The sequence below is a fragment of the Pyrus communis genome, chromosome 15 (genome assembly GCF_041283825.1).
Source record: "Pyrus communis isolate YQ-2024b chromosome 15, ASM4128382v1, whole genome shotgun sequence".
In the NCBI taxonomy this organism is placed as follows: domain Eukaryota; kingdom Viridiplantae; phylum Streptophyta; class Magnoliopsida; order Rosales; family Rosaceae; genus Pyrus; species Pyrus communis.
In genome coordinates, this window is record NC_142579.1 from 40,443,556 (window position 1) to 40,463,620 (window position 20,065).

A 20,065-nucleotide genomic window follows, 5' to 3' on the forward strand; every position below is an offset into this window, starting at 1 on the left:
ACACATGATGTACCATCTCGTATTCCCGTTACACTGAAAAATCTCTCCGAACACATAAATTTGTATTGCGTCAACTCCCTTTCAAACCCCCCTCAGCCGTGCGTCCATCCATATAAAAACCTCCAAACTCCCAAAAACCCCTCTCCCTCCAACTCCCACATTTTCCAGAGAGAGAAGCACAAAGAGAGAATTCCAAGCTTTTTGTATGAAAGATCAAATCCTTTTTAAGGGGTTTTAAGCAGAGGAGGAGGAGGAGGAGGAGCTCTGCATGCAAACCTTCAAAAAAAAAAAACAGAGAAAGAGAAACTAAGATTTAAATATATGCATTTTTTGTTCACTAAGATTAACTTTTAAATTAAAAAATTGACCATCTTAATAGGAACCAATATGATTCTCTACTATTTTTTACCTCCAAATGGACATGGCTTCTTGGTTTTTTCTCATCTCTCTCAAATATTTTTCTTTTGGTTTTCTTTTCCCTCACATGCTCTCCTCTCTCTCTCTCTCTCTCTCTCTCTCTCTCGTTGATTCAATCCCAGTAAAGTTATATTGACGAAACAGTTGATGATATTCCTCCCCCGATCTACAGTAAAAGCTATTTTTCCATTCTCGAACTCTGTTCATCTTCTTCTTCCTCCGTTTCGCTGCGAAAAGGTTAGTTCTTTGACAATGGCGGTCATTATTTCGCTGTTTTGGCCTTAATTTCTCGCTTGGTTCTGTTCAGTTTTTCGAATTATGCAGCTTGATCAACCCCATTGATTCATTTGATTTTCTAATCATGTTTGACTTGTTTTTGTTGATGTCATGGACCTCGGCTTCATTGTGCGCCGAAAATCCGGTTCTTTCCTTGCCTTCTATTGTAAAATGACAAGTGATTTAAGTTTTAACTTAGAATTGAAAGAATTGATGAAAGAGTCTGTTGATTTTGATACTTTTGTTCTTAGTTTAATTAATTAGGATTAATCCAAGAGTTTTGTAATGCAATGATTTAATTTTTTTTTTTTTTTTAACAATTAATTTTAAGACTTTTAGTTTCTGCGTTCTTCTCTTGAATATGATTTACTTTCAATTTTTTTTCAGCTTCTGAGTATTTACCAGAATCGGGATTCTTCTTCAGGTTACTGGGAAAGCTGTCATTTTTTTTATTTTGCAGAAAGTAAAAAATTGCGATTTACTGAAATGCAAAGAGTGGGAAAGTGGTAAATTTTTGAAGTGAATTTGATGGTTTGGGATATGGAGACCGACAACATCGACGACATGGACATGGAAGTCCTCCGTTCCATGTGGCCTGACGACATCGGAGCTGATGGCGGAAAGCAATTCAACATGGACAACCCGGGGCGAGATGAGGACATGTTGGAGGAGGTGACATTCTTAGAGGAACCAACAATCGTTGATTTCCAGCGTCTTGTGGAGCTGACAAACTACACCGATAAGGGCTCTTCGCAACTTGCATTCCTCGTAAAACACTGGGAGTATAAGCAGGCAAACGCCGTGCGCCTTCTCAGAGAAGAACTCGACAGCTTAAGCAAGCAGAGGCAGGAAGTTGAGCTCAAGAAGTTGGAGATATTGGAAGACCATCTCTTCGAGTCAGAGAGTTATGGAGGTGACAAGCGCCCCATTTCGATTTTGGATGAAGTTTATGAGATATGGCCGGAAATTGCCCCGAAGAAACATGACGTTGTTGTGCAGACAAAGAAGGTCGAGGTAGAACCCGAGTATGATACTGTTGCGTACTGGAAGCAGAGGGCAATGCAATTGGAGAAAGTGTTGGAGGCGAGCGCCGAGAGAGAGCAGATTCTTGTGGAAAAATTGCAGGAAAGCTTTCAGAGTCTCGAAAGTCAGTCATCGCCGGTCGAAGAGCTGTCTCAGATTTTGAAAAGAGCTGATAATTTCTTGCATTTTGTTCTTCAGAATGCACCGGTTGTTATCGGCCACCAGGTACATCGATAATACCATGTGAATCCTATGTTTTGGTTTTTCTTAACAACAAAAGCGAGAGTAACGAAGGATTAGGCGAGCAAAACTACAGCTAATCTGTATGTTCGAAACTGCCTCACTCATCTCTGATTTCCATTTCTTTTGCTTTCTGTTTTAGGATAAAGAATTGCGGTATCGGTTCATCTATAATCACTTCCCAAGTTTGCAAGAGGAGGTAATTAAGTGCCACAGCAGTTCTTAATCCTCACCTCTTCTTCCTTGTAATCTCGTTTTTCGTTTCTTGTTTCGCAGAATTGCCTAAGTGAAAAGCGGGATACTAAACCACCTCAAATTCATCGCTTTCGTTGTTTTTCTGTAGGACATTATAGGAAGAACAGATGTTGAAATTTTTTCCGGAGCCGGCGTTAAAGAAGCTCAGGATTTCAAGAAAGAGGTTCTTGAGAAAGGCATACCTGCAAAAAGGGAGATGACATTTGAAACGCCCTTGTTCGGGACGAAAACGTTTTTGATATATGTAGAACCTGTCTTCAGCAAGGCAGGAGAAACAATTGGTATAAATTACATGGGGATGGATGTCACCGATCAGGTATTTGCTTTGTTTCTAGCTTCAATGCAAGGCTTTTTCTTCTGATAACTTATAAATCGGGGTCCTTGTACATCTTCGTGAACAATTCAGGTGAGGAAAAGAGAGAAGATGGCAAAGCTTCGAGAAGAGATCGCAGTCCAGAAAGCCAAGGAAACAGAACTGAACAAAACAATTCACATCACAGACGAGACAATGCGAGCGAAACAAATGCTGGCAACAATGTCTCATGAGATAAGATCGCCTCTTTCCGGGGTTGTTAGCATGGCTGAGATTCTCACCACCACAAAACTTGATCGCGAGCAACGCCAGCTTTTGGACGTCATGTTATCTTCGGGAGATTTGGTCCTTCAACTGATAAACGACATCCTTGACCTTTCCAAGGTCGAGTCAGGTCTGAAAACTCATCCTTTCCCTGTTGTCTACCACTACCGAAACAATCAATCTCGCGTTATCTGATATTCCTTAACTCACCTGGTGCAGGAGTAATGAAGTTGGAAGCTACAAAATTCCGGCCACGAGAGGTAGTAAGGCACGTACTACAGACTGCGGCAGCATCGTTGCAGAAAATTTTGACCCTGGAAGGGCATGTATCTGAGGATGTTCCTGTGGAGGTAAGGGCTTTAGATTGCTGCGCCTGCATCCTCTGCATTGCTAAGGACATCTATAAATTATCGTGTTTTTGGTTTTTATGTTTCGATTTCAGGTCATCGGCGACGTTTTAAGAATTCGTCAAATCCTAACCAATTTGATCAGTAATGCAATCAAGTTTACTCATGAAGGCAAAGTTGGGATAAAACTTTACGTGGTATCGGACCCATCTTTTGAAGAGGACGAAGGATGCCCTCAAAACCCGAATACAGTTCAATCGACGGTTTCAGAGAATGGACCGGAAGCAGAGAAACCAACATCTCAAACTTCTTGTGACCAACAAGGTTTCGGTGGAGACGGACCACACCAAAATCACTCACTTAACGACGAACCTAGAACCCCGGCTAAGCGTGAAGTTTCGATGGATGCAGCAGATCAAGAGGATGAACCTCGTTTGCCCGAAACGAAAACGGTTTGGTTACGATGTGATGTCTACGACACCGGAATCGGAATACCGGGTATGCTTTTTAAGTGGTAATCTCTTCAATGCACGGAAAAAGGAAGCCCCCAAATCTGAAATTTCTAACTATGTTCTTTTGAATTTTCATGCATCAGAAAATGCTTTACCTTCTCTGTTCAAAAGATACATGCAAGTCAGTGCTGATCATGCTCGAAAATATGGGGGGACAGGATTAGGACTAGCAATATGCAAACAACTGGTAAAACACATATTTACCATTACCTATTATCCTTTTTTTTTTTTACCCAGTTTTTTTTACTGCTTTCTTAGAAGTTTGTATGTGTTTTGGTGTAGGTTGAGCTAATGGGGGGTCAGCTCACAGTATCTAGCAAAGAAAAATGTGGGTCGACATTTACGTTTGTCCTACCGTACAAGGTTTCGACATCATCCGAAAAACATTCCGACGAGCCCGATGATTCTGATGAAGCATCGGATATAGCGAGTCAAGACGGTGCAACTGATGAAGTAGCCGACAGCTATTTCCAGTTCCAGCCGCGAACTTTAGGTTCTCTGTTCTCTTCTAATGGAGCTGCCAGGACCCAAAACTTATTACCCCACAAAATGGGGTTTACCGGTTCACATAAACTCGATGGGTTTGCACGAAACTCATACTCGTTTCCAAACGGTAGCATCGGATCGGAGGAGATAGCTTTGGTTGAAAACTCTTGCCCAGAAGGTGATTTTGCCGAGACATCATCAGAACCAAAGCGCTCCTCAGCGAGCCACATCCGAGATCATAATAGTGAAAATCCAGCTAGTACAAACAAACTGGGTCGGGATGACATGGATAATCGATTCCAAGACTCTAGAAGTACAAATTCAAGTCATCCTTCAGAGGAAAGAAGAGAAACAGCTGTAGCAGCACCCACAAGAGAACCCCAAGGAACATGCAAGAGGCACGAGAAACCCGACGCAGACTCAGGGAGTACTAGCAGCAGTTCAAATTTACCAAAACCAACATCGAAACCTAGGATTCTTCTTGTTGAAGATAACAAGATTAACGTTATGGTGGCACAGAACATGATGAAACGGTTAGGCCATAGCATTGATGTTGCGAACAATGGAATGGAAGCTGTGCGTGCCGTTCAACGCTGTAGATACAATCTCATCCTGATGGTACATAATTTGTACAAAACTCCAAAGGCTGTGTTCGTTTATAGAGACAAAAGAATCACGCAAATCTTGGTATTCATGGTTGTCGTAAATTTTGCAGGATGTTCACATGCCAGTTATGGATGGCCTTCAAACTACAAGAATTATACGTTCTTTCGAAGAAACTGGCAACTGGGATGCCGCTGAGAAAGCTGGAATTGAGCTTCCTCTGCCTTCATCAGAAACATTACAGAACGGTCATGGTTGCACACCTTCTGGAAAGCAAATCCCCATCATAGCGGTGCGCCTATATTTACAGTCCTATTTAACTAATCTAAGTTTTTCGCTTAAGCTACTAACAACACTATATACTAATGCATCATCATGTTATGATGCAGATGACAGCAAATGCATTTTCAGAGAGTGCAGAAGAATGTTTCAAAAGTGGAATGGATTCATTCGTGCCAAAGCCCGTAACATTCCAAAAATTGAAAGACCGTCTCGAACAATACCTACCCGATTGATATAAACATCTATTGTAAAATCCTATGTTAGTTAGTGTACAAAGAAAATGAGGTTTGCTTGTGCTAGGAAAATTTTGTAATCAATGTACCATATTCTTCTTCTCAAAACATCAGTAGCATCTAACTATAACTTGTACATATGCAACAACGCCAAAAGATCAGTTGTTCAAAATTAAAAGCAACTGTGTTCACTATTCCAAGCCGAGGATAACAAACAAACGTATCCAAAAACTAAATATCAAATGGCATATTACATAATCCAGACTAAAGATAATCCGGAAGATTATAACAGATACCGCGTAATATTACAAAATTTTAAGTACGCCTCGAACACTAACTACCTGATTGATTAAAACATCAATGATAGTTTGCTTCTGCTATGAAAGTTCCGAAATCGATGTATCATATTCATCTTCTCTCAAAATATTATCAGCATTATATGGTTATAAAATTGTACATATACAACAACTCTAATAGATCAAATTGTTCAACTGTTTTCTCTACTCGAAGCTGAGGATAACAAAGGAACTAACACCTCTAAATCTAGAATCCCAAATAGCATATTACACAATCCAGAATAAAGATAATCCGGAATAGTATAATCAGATAATCCCACCATCCAAACAGCACAATATTAACCAGAAGAGCGGCCGGAGAAATCACTTATCTTTGGTGGAGACGCCGTACTTCTCCTGCATCCTGGCGATCTCGTCCTCCTTCTTCTTCGTGTCGGACTTCTTGCCCATCTTCGCCTGCTGGTAGTAGAGCACAATGAGGTACCGGTTCGCGACGTTGAAGCCGGAGAGGTGATCCACCGCCGTTTTGGCGTCGTAGATGTCCTCGTAAACGACGAATGCGGTGCCTCTGGTGTCCTTGTTGGTCCCGATGCGAATCTGCCGTATTGCGCCGTACTTGCCGAAGATGTCGTACATCTCCTCGCTCGAGATGTTGAAGGGGAGGTTGCGGACATAGAGTACGCGGTTGACTTCCGGCGGGAGGCGGGTGTTGACCTTGCGGAGGCTGATTGTGCTCATGGTGGCGGTTTGGGGGGTGCTTGGATGGCGGGAAAGTGAGGGAAAGCGAGGGAAAATTGGGGATTTTGAGACGGAGAGAACTGTTTGATTTGGTACTCTTGTGACTAAATTAGGGCTCCGGATTGTATAAAGAGGGGAAATGAAGAAGGTGAAGCCGACTTATAAGATGTGGGCTTTTTTTTTTTTACAAGCTAAAATATGTGGGCTTTGAATTAATGAAATGGGCTGAAATAGAAAACCCAATTTACATGCGGACCTTATTTTTCTGTTGTATTTTTTTTTTAATAACGTAAGATGATTTTTGGTCACTATGTTTGGAGTAGGATCTCTCAAATCCTCTCATCTTCTCTCTTACTTTCCTCTGTCCTTCTTTTTCTCTATAAAAAAAAATCAACACAAAATGTTGACATGATTTAATTGTGACCGTTCAAATAAAAGAGGAATGAAGAGGGAGAGGAATTTGGGGGGAGCGGAATCCGACTCCATGTTTTGTCCCTGTTTTTATTTTGGTTACTATAATTTAAGAGTAAGGTGATTTCCAAATAAATAAATAAAATATTAAGGTGAATTTCTTTTTGGGCGGAACCCTTGATGGAATATGTATTTTTTTTTATGTCTAATTTCTATGCTTTAGAAGCGAACGCTTAAAAGAATGATCCATATACTGTCCATGCTGAAACATAAGTTAAAATTCCAAATTACTCTTAAAAATGACAATTATCCACTTTTGTTTCCTTTGACATAATTTTTTCGCCTTTAGAGGTCGGCAAAATATTCGTCAGAATTTCGGAAGAACTAATATAATCATATTTTTGTCTTTCAGTATTATTAGTGTTTCCTCGCTTTTCTGTTTTAAAAGGTTATTATTGAAAGAACAAAATATTGTAAAAAAGAGTAGTCGGTTTGGCCTTCAAAAACATTTTGGTAAAATATTTTGTGATATATTTTCCGGAAAGGAAAAGGAATCCATGTAGGATTTGGAAGTACTGGCTAGCACTATATATTGTGTAATTCACACAATTATACCTGCCCAGCTTTGCCTTCTTCTTCTCTTCTTCCATGGATTCCAAGTTTGCACTGATCTGTTTTCTTCTCTCTTCAATTCTCTTTGTTACCGGTCAAGCTGTTCAACCACATGAACAAACGAGCCAACCGGAACAGTCAGGAATCATCATGGGGAAGGTATCCAGCGTACTTTCCGACAAAGGGTATCACGCCATGGCACTAACCCTAGGCACCATTCTTGAGGCTGTGATATTTCCAACCCTAAACTTAAATCACAGCACCAGTCTTACCCTCTTTTGCCCTAAAGACCAAGCTTTCTTTAACTCCAAGTATGGACAGCCTCCGTTGACACTATTTAAGTATCATGTTGTGCCGTTCAAGATGGACAAAGATTCAGTAGAGGCGTCTTTCGATCATGGTTCCAAGGTCGACACTCTTCTGCCCGGTCATCCTCTCGTTCTTACTTCCCTGCCCACCGGCACTGGTGGATACGCTTCCCTCAACCTAGTCAAAGTCACGGAGTGGGGTGTGTACAATGACGGACGACTGATTGTTCATGGGATTGAGGACTTCTTTGATCCGACTTTCCAAACCCTAAGGTATCCGCAATATGACGTGATGAACGTGAAAGAGGATACTTCTCAAGGATTTCCGGGTGCATTAGAGATTATTAGTCGGTTTCTCTTTCTGCAGAATTAGGTTCTTGGCGTTTGAGAGGTTATACTACAGTTGTCGGCATTTATTAGAGAGAATAGTTAGTACTAGTCATTGTGTCTGTGCGTTGCTGCGGGTTTAAAAGTGTATGGATAAAATTTGTAGAAAGTTTTACAGACATGTATGTATATTCATTGTATTTACATCAAGGAACAAACATACATGAATAAGAGATGGTTCAGTGTTGATCTGGTAATGGAGTAATTGTAACAAACAATGTAGTTGTAATTCAAAGGGTAAAGTTTTGCTGTAGAGTGAAAAAATGTTGATTCAAATGTGATTTTATGAAGAGTTGCTAAGTAAATTGATAGTTAACATGCAGGAAAGTGTTTATGTAATTAATATTTTACTAAGGGGAGAAATAATATTGAAGATAGTGAGGAGTTTAGGAAAGGGATGAGCAGGAATAAATTTTTATGCATAGAATTGTTTTTAGAATTGGAAAAGTTAGGAACATTGCTATCTACTTGATGGAACAATTTTTCTTGTTTAAAACTGGTTTTAATGTAATTGAAGTAAGTTGTGGATAAATGTAGCAGACAATGACCTAGTGTGCCACGTTCTCATATGCTTTCTTGTAAGACTAATTGAAGAACAATACTTAGTTTTTGAACAAAATTAACTTCTGAATGAGTAATTTAACATAAAATAAGCAAAAAGAAACTCAGAAATCTCTAATTGAAGAACAATACTTAGTGTTTGAACAAAATTAACTTCTAGATGAGCAATTGAACATAGAAGAAGTAAGGGTAAAGTATAAAAAACTACCTCAACTATTGGTGTCATGACACTTTCATACCTCATCTTTTTAAAATGACAATGTCATACCTCATCTTACGAATTTGTGTCAATGTCATACCTTTGTCAGTTTTTATGTTAAGTGCTGACATGGCTAGATACGGAGACCACTCACTAATCCAACTGAATTAAAATATAATTAAATATATTTTTTAATAATTAAAAATTAATTTTTTTTTAAAATTTATATTAAATCTCTCTCTCTCTCTCCCTCCCATCTCTCTCGCTTATCTCTTTTCTCTCCATCCCTAAAACCCCTTCCCACCCGACCCCCCCTCTCCCGACCCCTTCTCACCTGTCCCCCCCCAACCTTCCTCCACCACCCTCTCTCTCTCGCCTATCTTTTCTCTCTCTCTCTGGACACCTACCTGCATCCCTCAAACCCTTCCTACCCGTCCCCCCCAACCTTTCTTCCCTTTGCTCATCGTCTTCCCCAAACTCAAAACTAGAACCACCCAACCCAGATCCTACCCCGCTCCAAACTTAAAACTAGAACCACCCAACCCAGATCCCACCCTACTCCCGTCTTCTCCTTCTTCCCCAAATGGTTTGGACCACATCCAAATCTGACAATCCGTCAACCAGGTGTACATCGTCTCGTCGTTCGACACTGCCAACGCATTCACGGCATCCTCATGCGCCTTGATCGACTCGACGCAGAGGAGATCCAGAGGCATTACTCGTGGCCCGATGCGGCGTAGAAAAGATTGTGGTTGACAGTGATGCAGGTGATTGAGAGAGAGGGGCGGTGGGGCGGGATAGTGGCAAAGCAGAGGTGAGAGACGGTTAGGTTAAGGGGCTCTAGATGGGAGAGTTTTTGGAGGGAGAGGTTGCGCAGAGAAGATGGGAGCGGGGGGGAAGAAAGGGTGAGGGGAATCAGGTTGGGGGGATGGGTGGGAAGGGTGGGAAGGTTTTGGGGATGCAGGTGGGTGTCCAGAGAGAGAGAGGTTGGATCCACAATTTTATATAAAAAAAATAATTTTATTTTTAATTTTTTAATTTTTAATTATTAAAAAATATATTTAATTATATTTTAATCCAGTTGGATTAGTGAGTAGCCCCAGTATCTAGCCACGTCAGCACTTAACAGAAAAACTGACGGAGGTATGACATTGGCACAAATTCGTAAGATAGGTATGACATTTTCATTTTAAAAAGATGAGGTATGAAAGTGTCGTGACACCAATTGTTGAGATAGTTTTTTGTATTTTATCCTAAAAAGAAAACCAGTAATCTAAATATCATTTTCATGATGCTAAACAACAAAATTAGATACAACCGTGATTTGATTTGCAAGCATGCTCAGCTTAAGGACATAACAGCATGTACAATTACTTATGTAAATGAGTAAATCTGCAGCATCCTCTGATCCATTGATCCACATAGAAAGGTCATTGTGTGATGAAACATTAACAAACCCGTTATGTGAAAAGTCACTTCATTTTAAGGGATCCAAAGGACTTGAATAAGAAATTACATCCGTTCCAAGTCTCTGCTGCTGTTCCTGCTGAAGAGAAATTCAACGTAAACTCAGTCTCTGGAGTACATCGTAATAGATTAATCACAAAGTCATTTCATCTGTCCCCATCAAGGTACAAATACCATTCGAGATTCTGAAATATCTAAACTACAACAAAGCAAGTTTGTGAATTTAGTTGACACGGGAATCAGGCACAAAAGAAATAATTTTCATGGTAAAAACAACAGCAAATAAATGTATTTAGAATAGTCAGGGGAGGAAGCCAAACACAAAATCCCTTTTAGCCAGCAAAGCCTCGACAAACCGCCACAACTGACCGCAAAACCAAACCGTTAAGAGTTTCGTTCAAATAAACACAAATCCGAAATAAAAACTCACATACAACTGTTATAGAATCTACCTGAGTTCAATGGAATTTGTTTGACGGTGATCTGAAGGCAGGCCATGCCCAGACTGGACTGAAAAGTCGTCGGAAAGCTGGTCACAACTCTGCAATCGCAGACCGAAAAGGAGGGGAATACTCTGAAAACAGGGCAAACAATGACAACCCGACAAAACCAAAGCTTTAATTAAATGAAGCATAATTCAGTTTAAATTTCGTAATTTATTTTTTCATTTTTTGACCAATCAAACAAACCATCACCGGAGAAAGATCCAACACGAAAAGGAAAAAAGAAAAAAAAGCTTATATACCTTGATCGCAAACAGCTTGCAAGGTTGAAGACAGAAAGGCCAAAATTTGAACAACAAATTTTGCTGAAATCAAATATGAAAGCAGATCAGAAAGGCAGACCCAAAGCACGAAAAAGAATCAAACAACATACATTCAGAAAAGTAGAAAACCTTAGATCGTATCCATAACTTTTCCTAAAACCAAAAATCAAACCGCATCATAAAGCCACACCCAAACAACAAAAAAATATTGAAATCAGATACGGCAACAAACGCAAATAACTCACCAGAGAACGTTAGTTTTCTAGAAAGAAAACGACCGTGGATAATCGACGAGAGAAAGATGCGAAGGGTGGACAGCAAGAACAACGAAGGCGTGAGAGAGGAAAAAAGCCTAGGCTCCTTTTAAGTCCGCTCACTGTCCGTGAACAGTGAACGTTGGTTTGGATTTTAGTATAGAAATAATTTGTTTTCCGTAAAATCGGTGGTATATATTCATGTGTTATATATAATCATTTTATTTCTAAACCAATTTACAATATTTTTTACCCATCTACAATTAAATCTAACGATAAGGTGCTACATCTATAATTAGCACCGACTATGTGAAACAAAAAAACTGTGTCAATTGCTTTCTTGGGCAATCTCATGAGGTGTTGGCCTCTCAGTAATCTCATTGACTGATTCCATCTCTCTTCATTTGGGCAAACCATCACTGGGACTGAAACCACCATGCTCAGTAGAAGGTGTTCTCATCTGCTCGTCGAAAACCATGCGTGATTCACTGTCGTTTGAGTAGACTGATTGACTTGGGGGGGAGATGGTGTTCAGTTCCAGTTCACCCTTCTTAAAAGTAAATGACTTTAAGTCCTTTTTGTCGTAAATTCTGAACATGACACAAAATTTTCTCCACAATGAGGCTTCTGGATCGAGTCGCAAGAGGATTTCCTTGTGCTCGTACAAGAACATGGCAGCATATATGAGGAGAGCTAATATTGAAGCAAGACCGGCTATGAGAAAGAGGCCCCGAAAGCTCTCAAGGTCGAGACTGTTGAAATGGACCGGGCTGTTAGGGTCTTGACAACTTGATTCTTTGTTGAACCATTTCTTCTCAATCGTTTTCATTCTGTCTTCCTCGTTCACCTTTAGGATTGCCCTCGAAACGTCACGAGCAAGAGATGAACCTTTTGGGAAGACCTACAAGTCACAAATGAAAGCGTCAAAAGATTGTATTCGGAAGACATTTTAGGAGTTAAATATACGCCAATGATAATTTAAACTATATTAAGTAACCACTAAATTCTCCGATTCAAAATTCACACTCTCAACAGAAAGAACACCGAATAATCCCACATGACATGAGAAAACATGTATTCGAACATGATAGAGACGAAGGAGAGAAAGCAGGTAAACTTACAAAGCCAAAACCATCGGCTTTAAATGTCGGCTCAACCATGGTGTATTTTGAGCAATACTTTGCAAGAAATAGCTTCATGTAGGGGTTCTCATCGAATGCCGCCGAGATACCATCCTTTTTACTCCCGTTTTGAAAAAGTTCATTCAACTCTTCTGGGGAACGAAAAGTCTTAATTTTTTCATCTGGAAATCCTAGTTGTTTCAGAATTCCAAGAACAAAAGTATCTGATTGGTATGCAACATTGTCCCCATTCTTGAGGAGCCAATTAACATCCGTAACAGTTGGTTGGAGATGTTGAACTGTTAACAGTGATGCCAAACTTGCAGTATAACTTTGAGTCAGAATGAGGACCAAAAAGCACCATATTATCACCACAAATCGAGCCAAGTTGCTCACTACTCGCTCCCCTGTAACGAAAATTTCAAAAGATGAAAGAAATGGAGAATAATGAGTCATGGATGTCATAAGTTTGAGGCATAATTTATAATGGAAAGCATGAAATTTGTATAGTTTCTGTGGAGAGTAAATTAAGACGAACAAACTTACTGGGTGAAAAAACCATGGTTGAGAACGAGAACCAAAAACTAGTCCCGATTTGGTAATGTGGAGGCCCCCGAAAGGCGTCGTTGATCCGATGTTCAAGAACCCAAACAACGAAACCAATGAATATGAAAAAACAACCGCTCGTTACCCAAAGGTCCCTTGTCAAAGGCTTCAAGAACACCCAAGCATTCTTGTTTTTGTTGTTTTTGATAGGCACAATCATGGACACACCAGATTCTGTGTACGGCAACGTGAAGTCCACATATAAGGATCTGTTTGCTCTAATAGTGATATCACCTACTGCTGCATCATATTTCTATCAAGAAAAAAAATGTTACCACGTCAGTTGCAAATTAGATAAGTTTGTCAGATTAGGGAAAAAAGACTCCTACCTTGAGATACACCTGATCGACCAAGTCATTGTAACTGCCAGCGCTCGAACCATTATGCCTTGCATAGGGAATAAGATCGTAAGGGACATCGTAGGGTAGTGCTTTAATTACAGCTTCGAAGACGTCCATGCAATATCCGCCATTGACCTTGGTTGTGTTGGTTGTAGGGTCATGTGTGACATTTACAAATTCCAAAAACCCTTCCTTGACCGGGACTAGAATTTGCAGCTTCTTGCCAAGTGTAGGAATCTGCCAACCCTTAGGAGCGGAGGTGGTGTCTCCCGGCCATATAATAGATCTAAGACTAGCATTGGAAATAGAATATTTGCTTGTGCTTGTCAAATTTAAGTTTCTTGCAAGGCCATTTTTGGGTGTCCAAAATCCAATCAGTTTTTCCCCACTTCCAATCACATTAACAATCTCAAAAGTTGATGATTGTAATTGCCCGTTGGAAAGATTGAAATCTCCCGAAAGGCCTTCAAAATTTGTACCTGATAGTTCTTGGACAAGTTGAGGACCATTTTGTGAGACCCCAAATCTTTCTAGATCAGTAGTACGAGATTTTCCAGAAGTATTCGTCTTTTCGAAGCTAAAGTTTTTAGCCCCAACTTTCTCCACAGCCATGGCCAGTGCCCAAGCAGCATCATACGCCCACAATCCGAACACATCCAGTTTAGCATCCTGGACAGTTGGATTGTCTTGTTGGAATTCCCTCTTCCATCTAACTCGAAAATACTCGAGAGCTTTTGAATTTGGGTAATAAGTTTTTATCCCCAAAACCCCTTGCATATTTTCTATGCCAGATGAATTTATGGAACTGAACATGTTGGTCATCCCATCAGTCATTATCCAAGCATACCCTGCCTCCATCATGCCAATCTCTTTCGCCTTTTCGAAAATTCGCAAACCAAGAGATGGTAACATGTGCACAATGAAGACCCTTGTTTGCATTGTCATCAACTTTTCAAGCTCAACAACAATTTGGTCATCAGTGGCCGCCGGAGGAATGACACTTCGGTAGGCAATTCGAGCATCAACTTCTTGCAAGGCATCAGAGAGGTAAGGTATGACTCCTTCCCCAAACTCGTCGTCAACATAGATGGGCACTACTTCTCCCCAGCCAAAGGTGTGGATGATAGCACTAATGGCTTTCACTTGGGCTGAATCATTTTGGGCAGCTCTGATGAAATATGAACTTCTGATTGAAGTAAGAGATGGGATTGTTGCTGAGTAGGAGATTATGGGAACTTGGGCTTTCTCTCCAAGGATGATTAGTAATTCGGCCTGCATTGACAATGCAGGCCCAATGATTGCTTGCACTTGAACATTCTTTATTAGGTCTAAAGCTGTTCATTCATACAAGAACATGTTAAATTCATTGAAAACTAGATTTTAATTCTTAAATGTGATGAAGTTTTAAAAAAATGTCTTATACAAGATTAAAAATTAATTTTAGTCTTTGGACTCTATTTAATACCAGCATATTAAAAAAAAAAATTATTTATAATTTTATGGTGTTCATAAATTAAATTTTATGAAATTATTGTAAATTTTAGAGTTCTTTAGATATAAGCCCGGACAAGTTACATTTCATAAACAAAAACCCACATAAATTTAAATCTCCAAATAAAACCCAAGTTTCAAATAAACTGACATGTAGGCATATTAGTGACCATTATTACAATATATATACAACTTATGCCACAACTCCCTAATTGAGTCAATAAAGGTTATCATAACTCACCCTAATTATGATGAGCAACAAGCCCCTATACTATTAATATATTATACCAACAAATTTACCTATATTTTGTAGATTAAATAATAAGTATATTTATCTGAGAAATATCGATAATATGCCTACTAATAGAGGCTCGGAATGCATGATAAACATGTATGAAATATTATGCTAATTTACCTATTTTTGTAGATTCACTAATGTAAATAATAAAATATATTTGGCTTGTTTTATTAACACTCCACATTTTGTTGACTACACCCCACATAGTTAATACATTCCACATTTACTTTTTAAATTAAACTTTTTCTTAATACATCCCACATATTTTCTAATACTACCATCACACCTCACACCTCACATCTTGTACACCCCACACCTCACATCTCACACACCCCATATGTTAGGGAAAAAAAAACTTAGAGTACACAACTCTAACACAAGTGTTGGAGAGACAATATAAGTAAACAAATTACTTGTATTACACAAACAAAATATTACAACACTCTCAAAGACAATTTAGAAGCAATGACACTCACTCACTTTCTAGAGACAAACTCTAGACCACTCACACTCTTACAAGACTACTCTTTCTTCTCACTCTCACTTGCTTGCTTGCTTACAAGCTTGGTTGGTTGGTTTGTTGATTTGTTGATACAAATGGTGTGGATGCCTTCTCCTTTTATAGGCATGGATGGAACCTTGGAGAAGCATGGACACACCATGCTAGAGATATCTAGATAATTCCACTAACTTCCTAAGCTAGAATTATCTATACTAATCTTGCATGTTGGTGGAAACCTCACCATTCTTCTAGACTCTTCCACCAACTTAAGAAACAACATTCTAGTCATTTCTACAAAGTACTACTTTAACTTGGATAATCTAGCTAACCAACCTTAGTGAATGTTCTAGAATTCTTTATTCTAGATTTATGTAGGTCTTTTTAATGAGATGGAGTTGATTTCTTTAACACCATAATCATCAACTAATTAACCACACATCAAACTCTTCATCTCTTTCACACAATAGAATAATCCACATTTTAAAGACAAGACAGATGAATTAAATTGTATAAAATCTCCATCTTGCTGTTTGATTTATAAACATCCGTCAAATTTTCCTGAACAATCACGTTGGATTCTAAGAAGCTTGATGGACAAACGGTAGGAACTGTTCTTATAAGGTCATGTCAGTTCCAACCAGTCAAAAAACATTGAATTTCTTCATCATCAAACTGCCATAAGAATATTACATTTATTACATCTTAAAATTTTACAACATTCTCCAGTTTTCTTCCTATTTCTTGGATTCCAACTAGAGCAGGGCTTTGCAAAAAGTCAAATTTTTATTCCATTATTTAAATAATTTCTTAAATGTGAAAACCAACGAATGAACGAGGAGCAAAACTCGATTTTTTGTTCCGTCCATCAAAAGATATATTTTCATCAACTTGTTTGTGTTTTTAGGGTTTTATTCTACAATGGAGACTAAGAGTAGCTTTGAGGGCTCGAATAGTCATTTCATATTAGAGTTACAAGTTGTTTAGTATTACATTTTTAAGTGGGGTGTAATCAACAACATGTGCGATGTTAATAAAAAAAACCTATATATTTATATGAGAAACATCAATAGTATGCCTAATAAATATATTTATATGAGAAATATCAATAATATGCCAACTAATAGAGGCTTGGGATGCATGATAAACATGTATGAAATATTATGCTAATTTACCTATTAGTACTAAGTAGGTACATTTGTGACCAAAACTATTAGTATGTATGAAATCTTATACTAATTTACCTACATAAATTAATTTACCTATATTTTCCAGATTCAAAAATTTGATGACAGGTGCATTATTTTTCAAAGTGACCAAAACTACTAGTACTAAGTAGGTACATTTGTGAGATCCCACATCAACCAACGGAGAAGGGGTAATGTGTCTTATATGTACATACTTCCCTCCCTATAACAGTGAGGGAATGGTAAGCCCAAAGCAGACAATATCATGCTACGACGAAGCCAAAACTGGGATGTTACAACATTAATCTTTTTCAAAACAAAAAAATGGGTACATTGATATTCAAAAAATAAAACAAAACATACTAGACACATCATTTTTTTTACCCTTTTTGTTTTAAAGAAAACAAAGGCATGGTTTTTTATTAAATCAATAGGGTACATTAATCTGAAAATTTATTGTTGAATTCAAAACGTTTGGAATTTTTATTCCTATGTCATTTAAAATTTCAAAGCCATTACACAAGTTACAAGAAAATAAAAAAGCTTTTCATTTTAATTTTGATATCAACATAAGACTTAATTGAGGGTAATTTGGGAAATCCAAATAATATTAAATACGACGCACAATCTTGATTAGGTAATTTGCTTAGGTGGAGCCTAGTCATCGGGTTTTTGTTAGAAAAAATATATATTATTGTGGGTTTTATGTAAAAAAAAAAAAAAAAAAAAAAAAAAAAAGAGTTTGAAGGGGGTAAAGTGATCACATTTTCAGTAAATTTTAGTTCTCATTATGGTAAGTATCTTATATAAGAAAATAATTTTGTAAAGATTTTTCGGTACACATGTTTTTGCATATTTTCTTATGTGCCACTAATTCATTACAATATATTTGGGTACGAACATTTCGGTGCACTAGGTTAGTATAATATATTTAGGTACGGACATTTTGGTACACTAGTTTATTATAATATATTTAGGCATTGACGTTTCGGTACATTAGTTCAGTATCATATATTTAGGTACATAATTTTTCGATATACACTTGTGTTTTTGCATATTTTCTTATGTGTTACTAGTTCACTACAATATATTTAGGTACGAACATTTCGGTACACTAATTTAGCAAAATATATTATATTAGTTCACTACAATAAGATATCTATTAAATATTAAAACAAAGATATAATATAAATTTAAATTAAGTATTCATTAGAGGACTAAAATCAATATCCAATCTAACACCAGGTTTTTATTGAATTTTAATCTTATTCAAGGATTAAAGTTCAAAAATCCCTTAAATTAATCTCCCTCGACGTGGATTCATGCTTTGAAAACTAGTTGAGTGTTCAAAATTTCACAGGCAATTGTTAGAACGTGACCGTCCAACTCAAAACTCATTGACAATGCCCAAGATTTCTTAAACTATTATGCAAGGCTATTATTCCTTGACGTGAGATTCATACTTTCAAAACTAATTGAGTATAATAAACGGGTTCATGCTAGAATGTGAGCGTCTAACTCAAGGTCGATGAACAATGAACTAGATAAGCACCAACATCATTTAAAATATTATGCAAGGCTGTCAACAGACGGGGATTAATTGGAGCGATCAAAAACAAAACATGAACAAGGAGGAGAGAAATTACCTGCAGAAGCGGTGACAACACCATCTGAAGAGGAGCTCCTTTTCTCCAGAACAAGCCTAGTTTTAAAGTTAGGATTAGAGGCATAGAAATCGGATAGGGCGACTTCAATGCAGCTCAGACCCATCTTCCCATGCAAGGCATCAAAGTCAAGAACCAGACCCACATGAACTGGGATAGTCGTATTGTTTTGTGCCATGGCCAGGAAAGTAGTCTTAGAAAATAAGAACAAGAAGAACAAAGCAAAAAGGGAGCTGCTGCAGCTAGCTTTCTTAGCCATGTTTTCAAGCTTTGCAATTTATGACTTCAAGTACAGTCTTTATTTATATAGACTTAAAACGGTGGATTGAAGGCTCTAAACTGGATCAATTAATTGTTGATCATTACATAAAGGTTTTTTAGCCAAAATGGTTTCTGAGATTTGCATAACTCATTACTTTGGTCCTTAAAATTTGAAATCAATAGAAGTGGTCCTTAAGTTTGTCCATCATCAATCATTTTGATCATTCCATGAAAAATTAAGGACCAAATGACAAAAATACCCTTATTTTAATAAATAATGAGCCAAAATGATTTGACAAAAAAAATTTTGTGCACCCTTTTCTTCTTGGTGAAGGTTTTAATTGGATTTTCCAAGTCACTGGGAAGCAGATGTCTCTAAAAGTTGAAACATTCAAAGGCACTGTTTGTCTCATATTATATTGTCCAAGTCTAACTTTGACAAATCAAAGATGCATTTATATTTAGGAGCTTTAATAAAAATGGCTTCTTTAAAAGTTGAAACGTTCAAAGGCACTATTTGTCTCATATTATATTGTCCAAGTCTAGCTTTGACAAATCAAAGATGCATTTATATTTGGGAGTTTTAATGAAAAGGGTTTGGGCCAACAAATATTTAATCAAAAATCATTCTAAAATGTTATTTAACCAAAATGACTCAAAATTTAATAAAAAATCATCAAAAACTATTGTCTACGGGTCAAACTCACAAGTCCAACTTGCTACAAATCTATATTTCCGTAAATACTCCTAAATGATTTTGGAGCTCAAAATTTTCTCTAAAAATAAATTTCTGCTATTTTAAAAGCACTTTCAACCAAACGAGCTCTTAGTGTTGAATATTTGCACCTATATTTTCTTTTGGCAAATGACACTGCAATAATAAAAAAATAAATTAAAAAAAAAAAAAAAGGAGCAACAACTAACAAGCGAGGGAAGTCTTACGAGAACGATAAGAAAGGAAGAGATCCCAACTCCAAGGCGCCAAACCCAGCACCCAGAAAGGGTAATTAAAACCTAATTACAAATTAAACACTCCACATAACTAACAAGAAAATAACTAATTAATTATGTGAATAATTGTGAATGCATGGATGGCTGATGCTATCTTAATTCTGTGAATAAATTACAAACATTTTCTTTTACAGTAGTACAAGATAACTTGCCATTGCTAAGTTTACAGAAAGTTTATGTGAATTGAATAATGTGGGGTTTGGTTGATCAACTTGAAAATTAAGTAGTGAATTGCTCTAATGGTTATGTCTTTCTCTTTAATCCACTGCATTCTGGATTCAAATTCTTCCCTTCCCGTTAGTATAGATTAATGTACTAAAAAAAAATTACACAAAT

The 20,065-nt window shown here is 37.7% G+C and overlaps 3 protein-coding genes and 1 pseudogene across 4 annotated transcripts; 2 read left to right on the top strand and 2 right to left on the bottom strand.

The window, feature by feature from the left end:
* The first annotated feature begins 431 nt into the window (after positions 1–431).
* LOC137745976 (histidine kinase 5) lies at positions 432–5,359 on the top strand. The gene is made up of 11 exons (XM_088686958.1): positions 432–654; positions 1,118–1,941; positions 2,099–2,155; positions 2,300–2,527; positions 2,618–2,918; positions 3,008–3,138; positions 3,231–3,633; positions 3,731–3,834; positions 3,930–4,751; positions 4,849–5,028; positions 5,126–5,359. The coding sequence occupies exons 2-11, from the start codon at positions 1,222–1,224 to the stop codon at positions 5,249–5,251; spliced, it is 3,072 nt and encodes a 1,023-aa protein (XP_088543084.1). The 5' UTR covers positions 432–654; positions 1,118–1,221; the 3' UTR covers positions 5,252–5,359.
* A 278-nt stretch (positions 5,360–5,637) lies between these two features.
* On the bottom strand, positions 5,638–6,413 carry LOC137745967 (splicing factor 3B subunit 6-like protein pseudogene; annotated as a pseudogene). Its single transcript, XR_015957358.1, has one exon. The product of XR_015957358.1 is annotated as a splicing factor 3B subunit 6-like protein pseudogene (transcript).
* A 1,045-nt stretch (positions 6,414–7,458) lies between these two features.
* Positions 7,459–7,989, top strand: LOC137707841 (putative fasciclin-like arabinogalactan protein 20). The gene has a single exon (XM_068446772.2). It carries the CDS (start codon positions 7,459–7,461, stop codon positions 7,987–7,989), a length of 531 nt encoding a protein of 176 aa, XP_068302873.2.
* A 3,430-nt stretch (positions 7,990–11,419) lies between these two features.
* On the bottom strand, positions 11,420–18,732 carry LOC137716069 (glutamate receptor 2.8-like). The gene is made up of 5 exons (XM_068455467.2): positions 18,440–18,732; positions 13,307–14,652; positions 12,918–13,230; positions 12,372–12,778; positions 11,420–12,151 (listed from the first exon to the last, which is right to left on the bottom strand). Exons 1-5 carry the CDS (start codon positions 18,714–18,716, stop codon positions 11,651–11,653), a joined length of 2,844 nt encoding a protein of 947 aa, XP_068311568.2. The 5' UTR covers positions 18,717–18,732; the 3' UTR covers positions 11,420–11,650.
* Between the last annotated feature and the right edge of the window lie 1,333 nt (positions 18,733–20,065).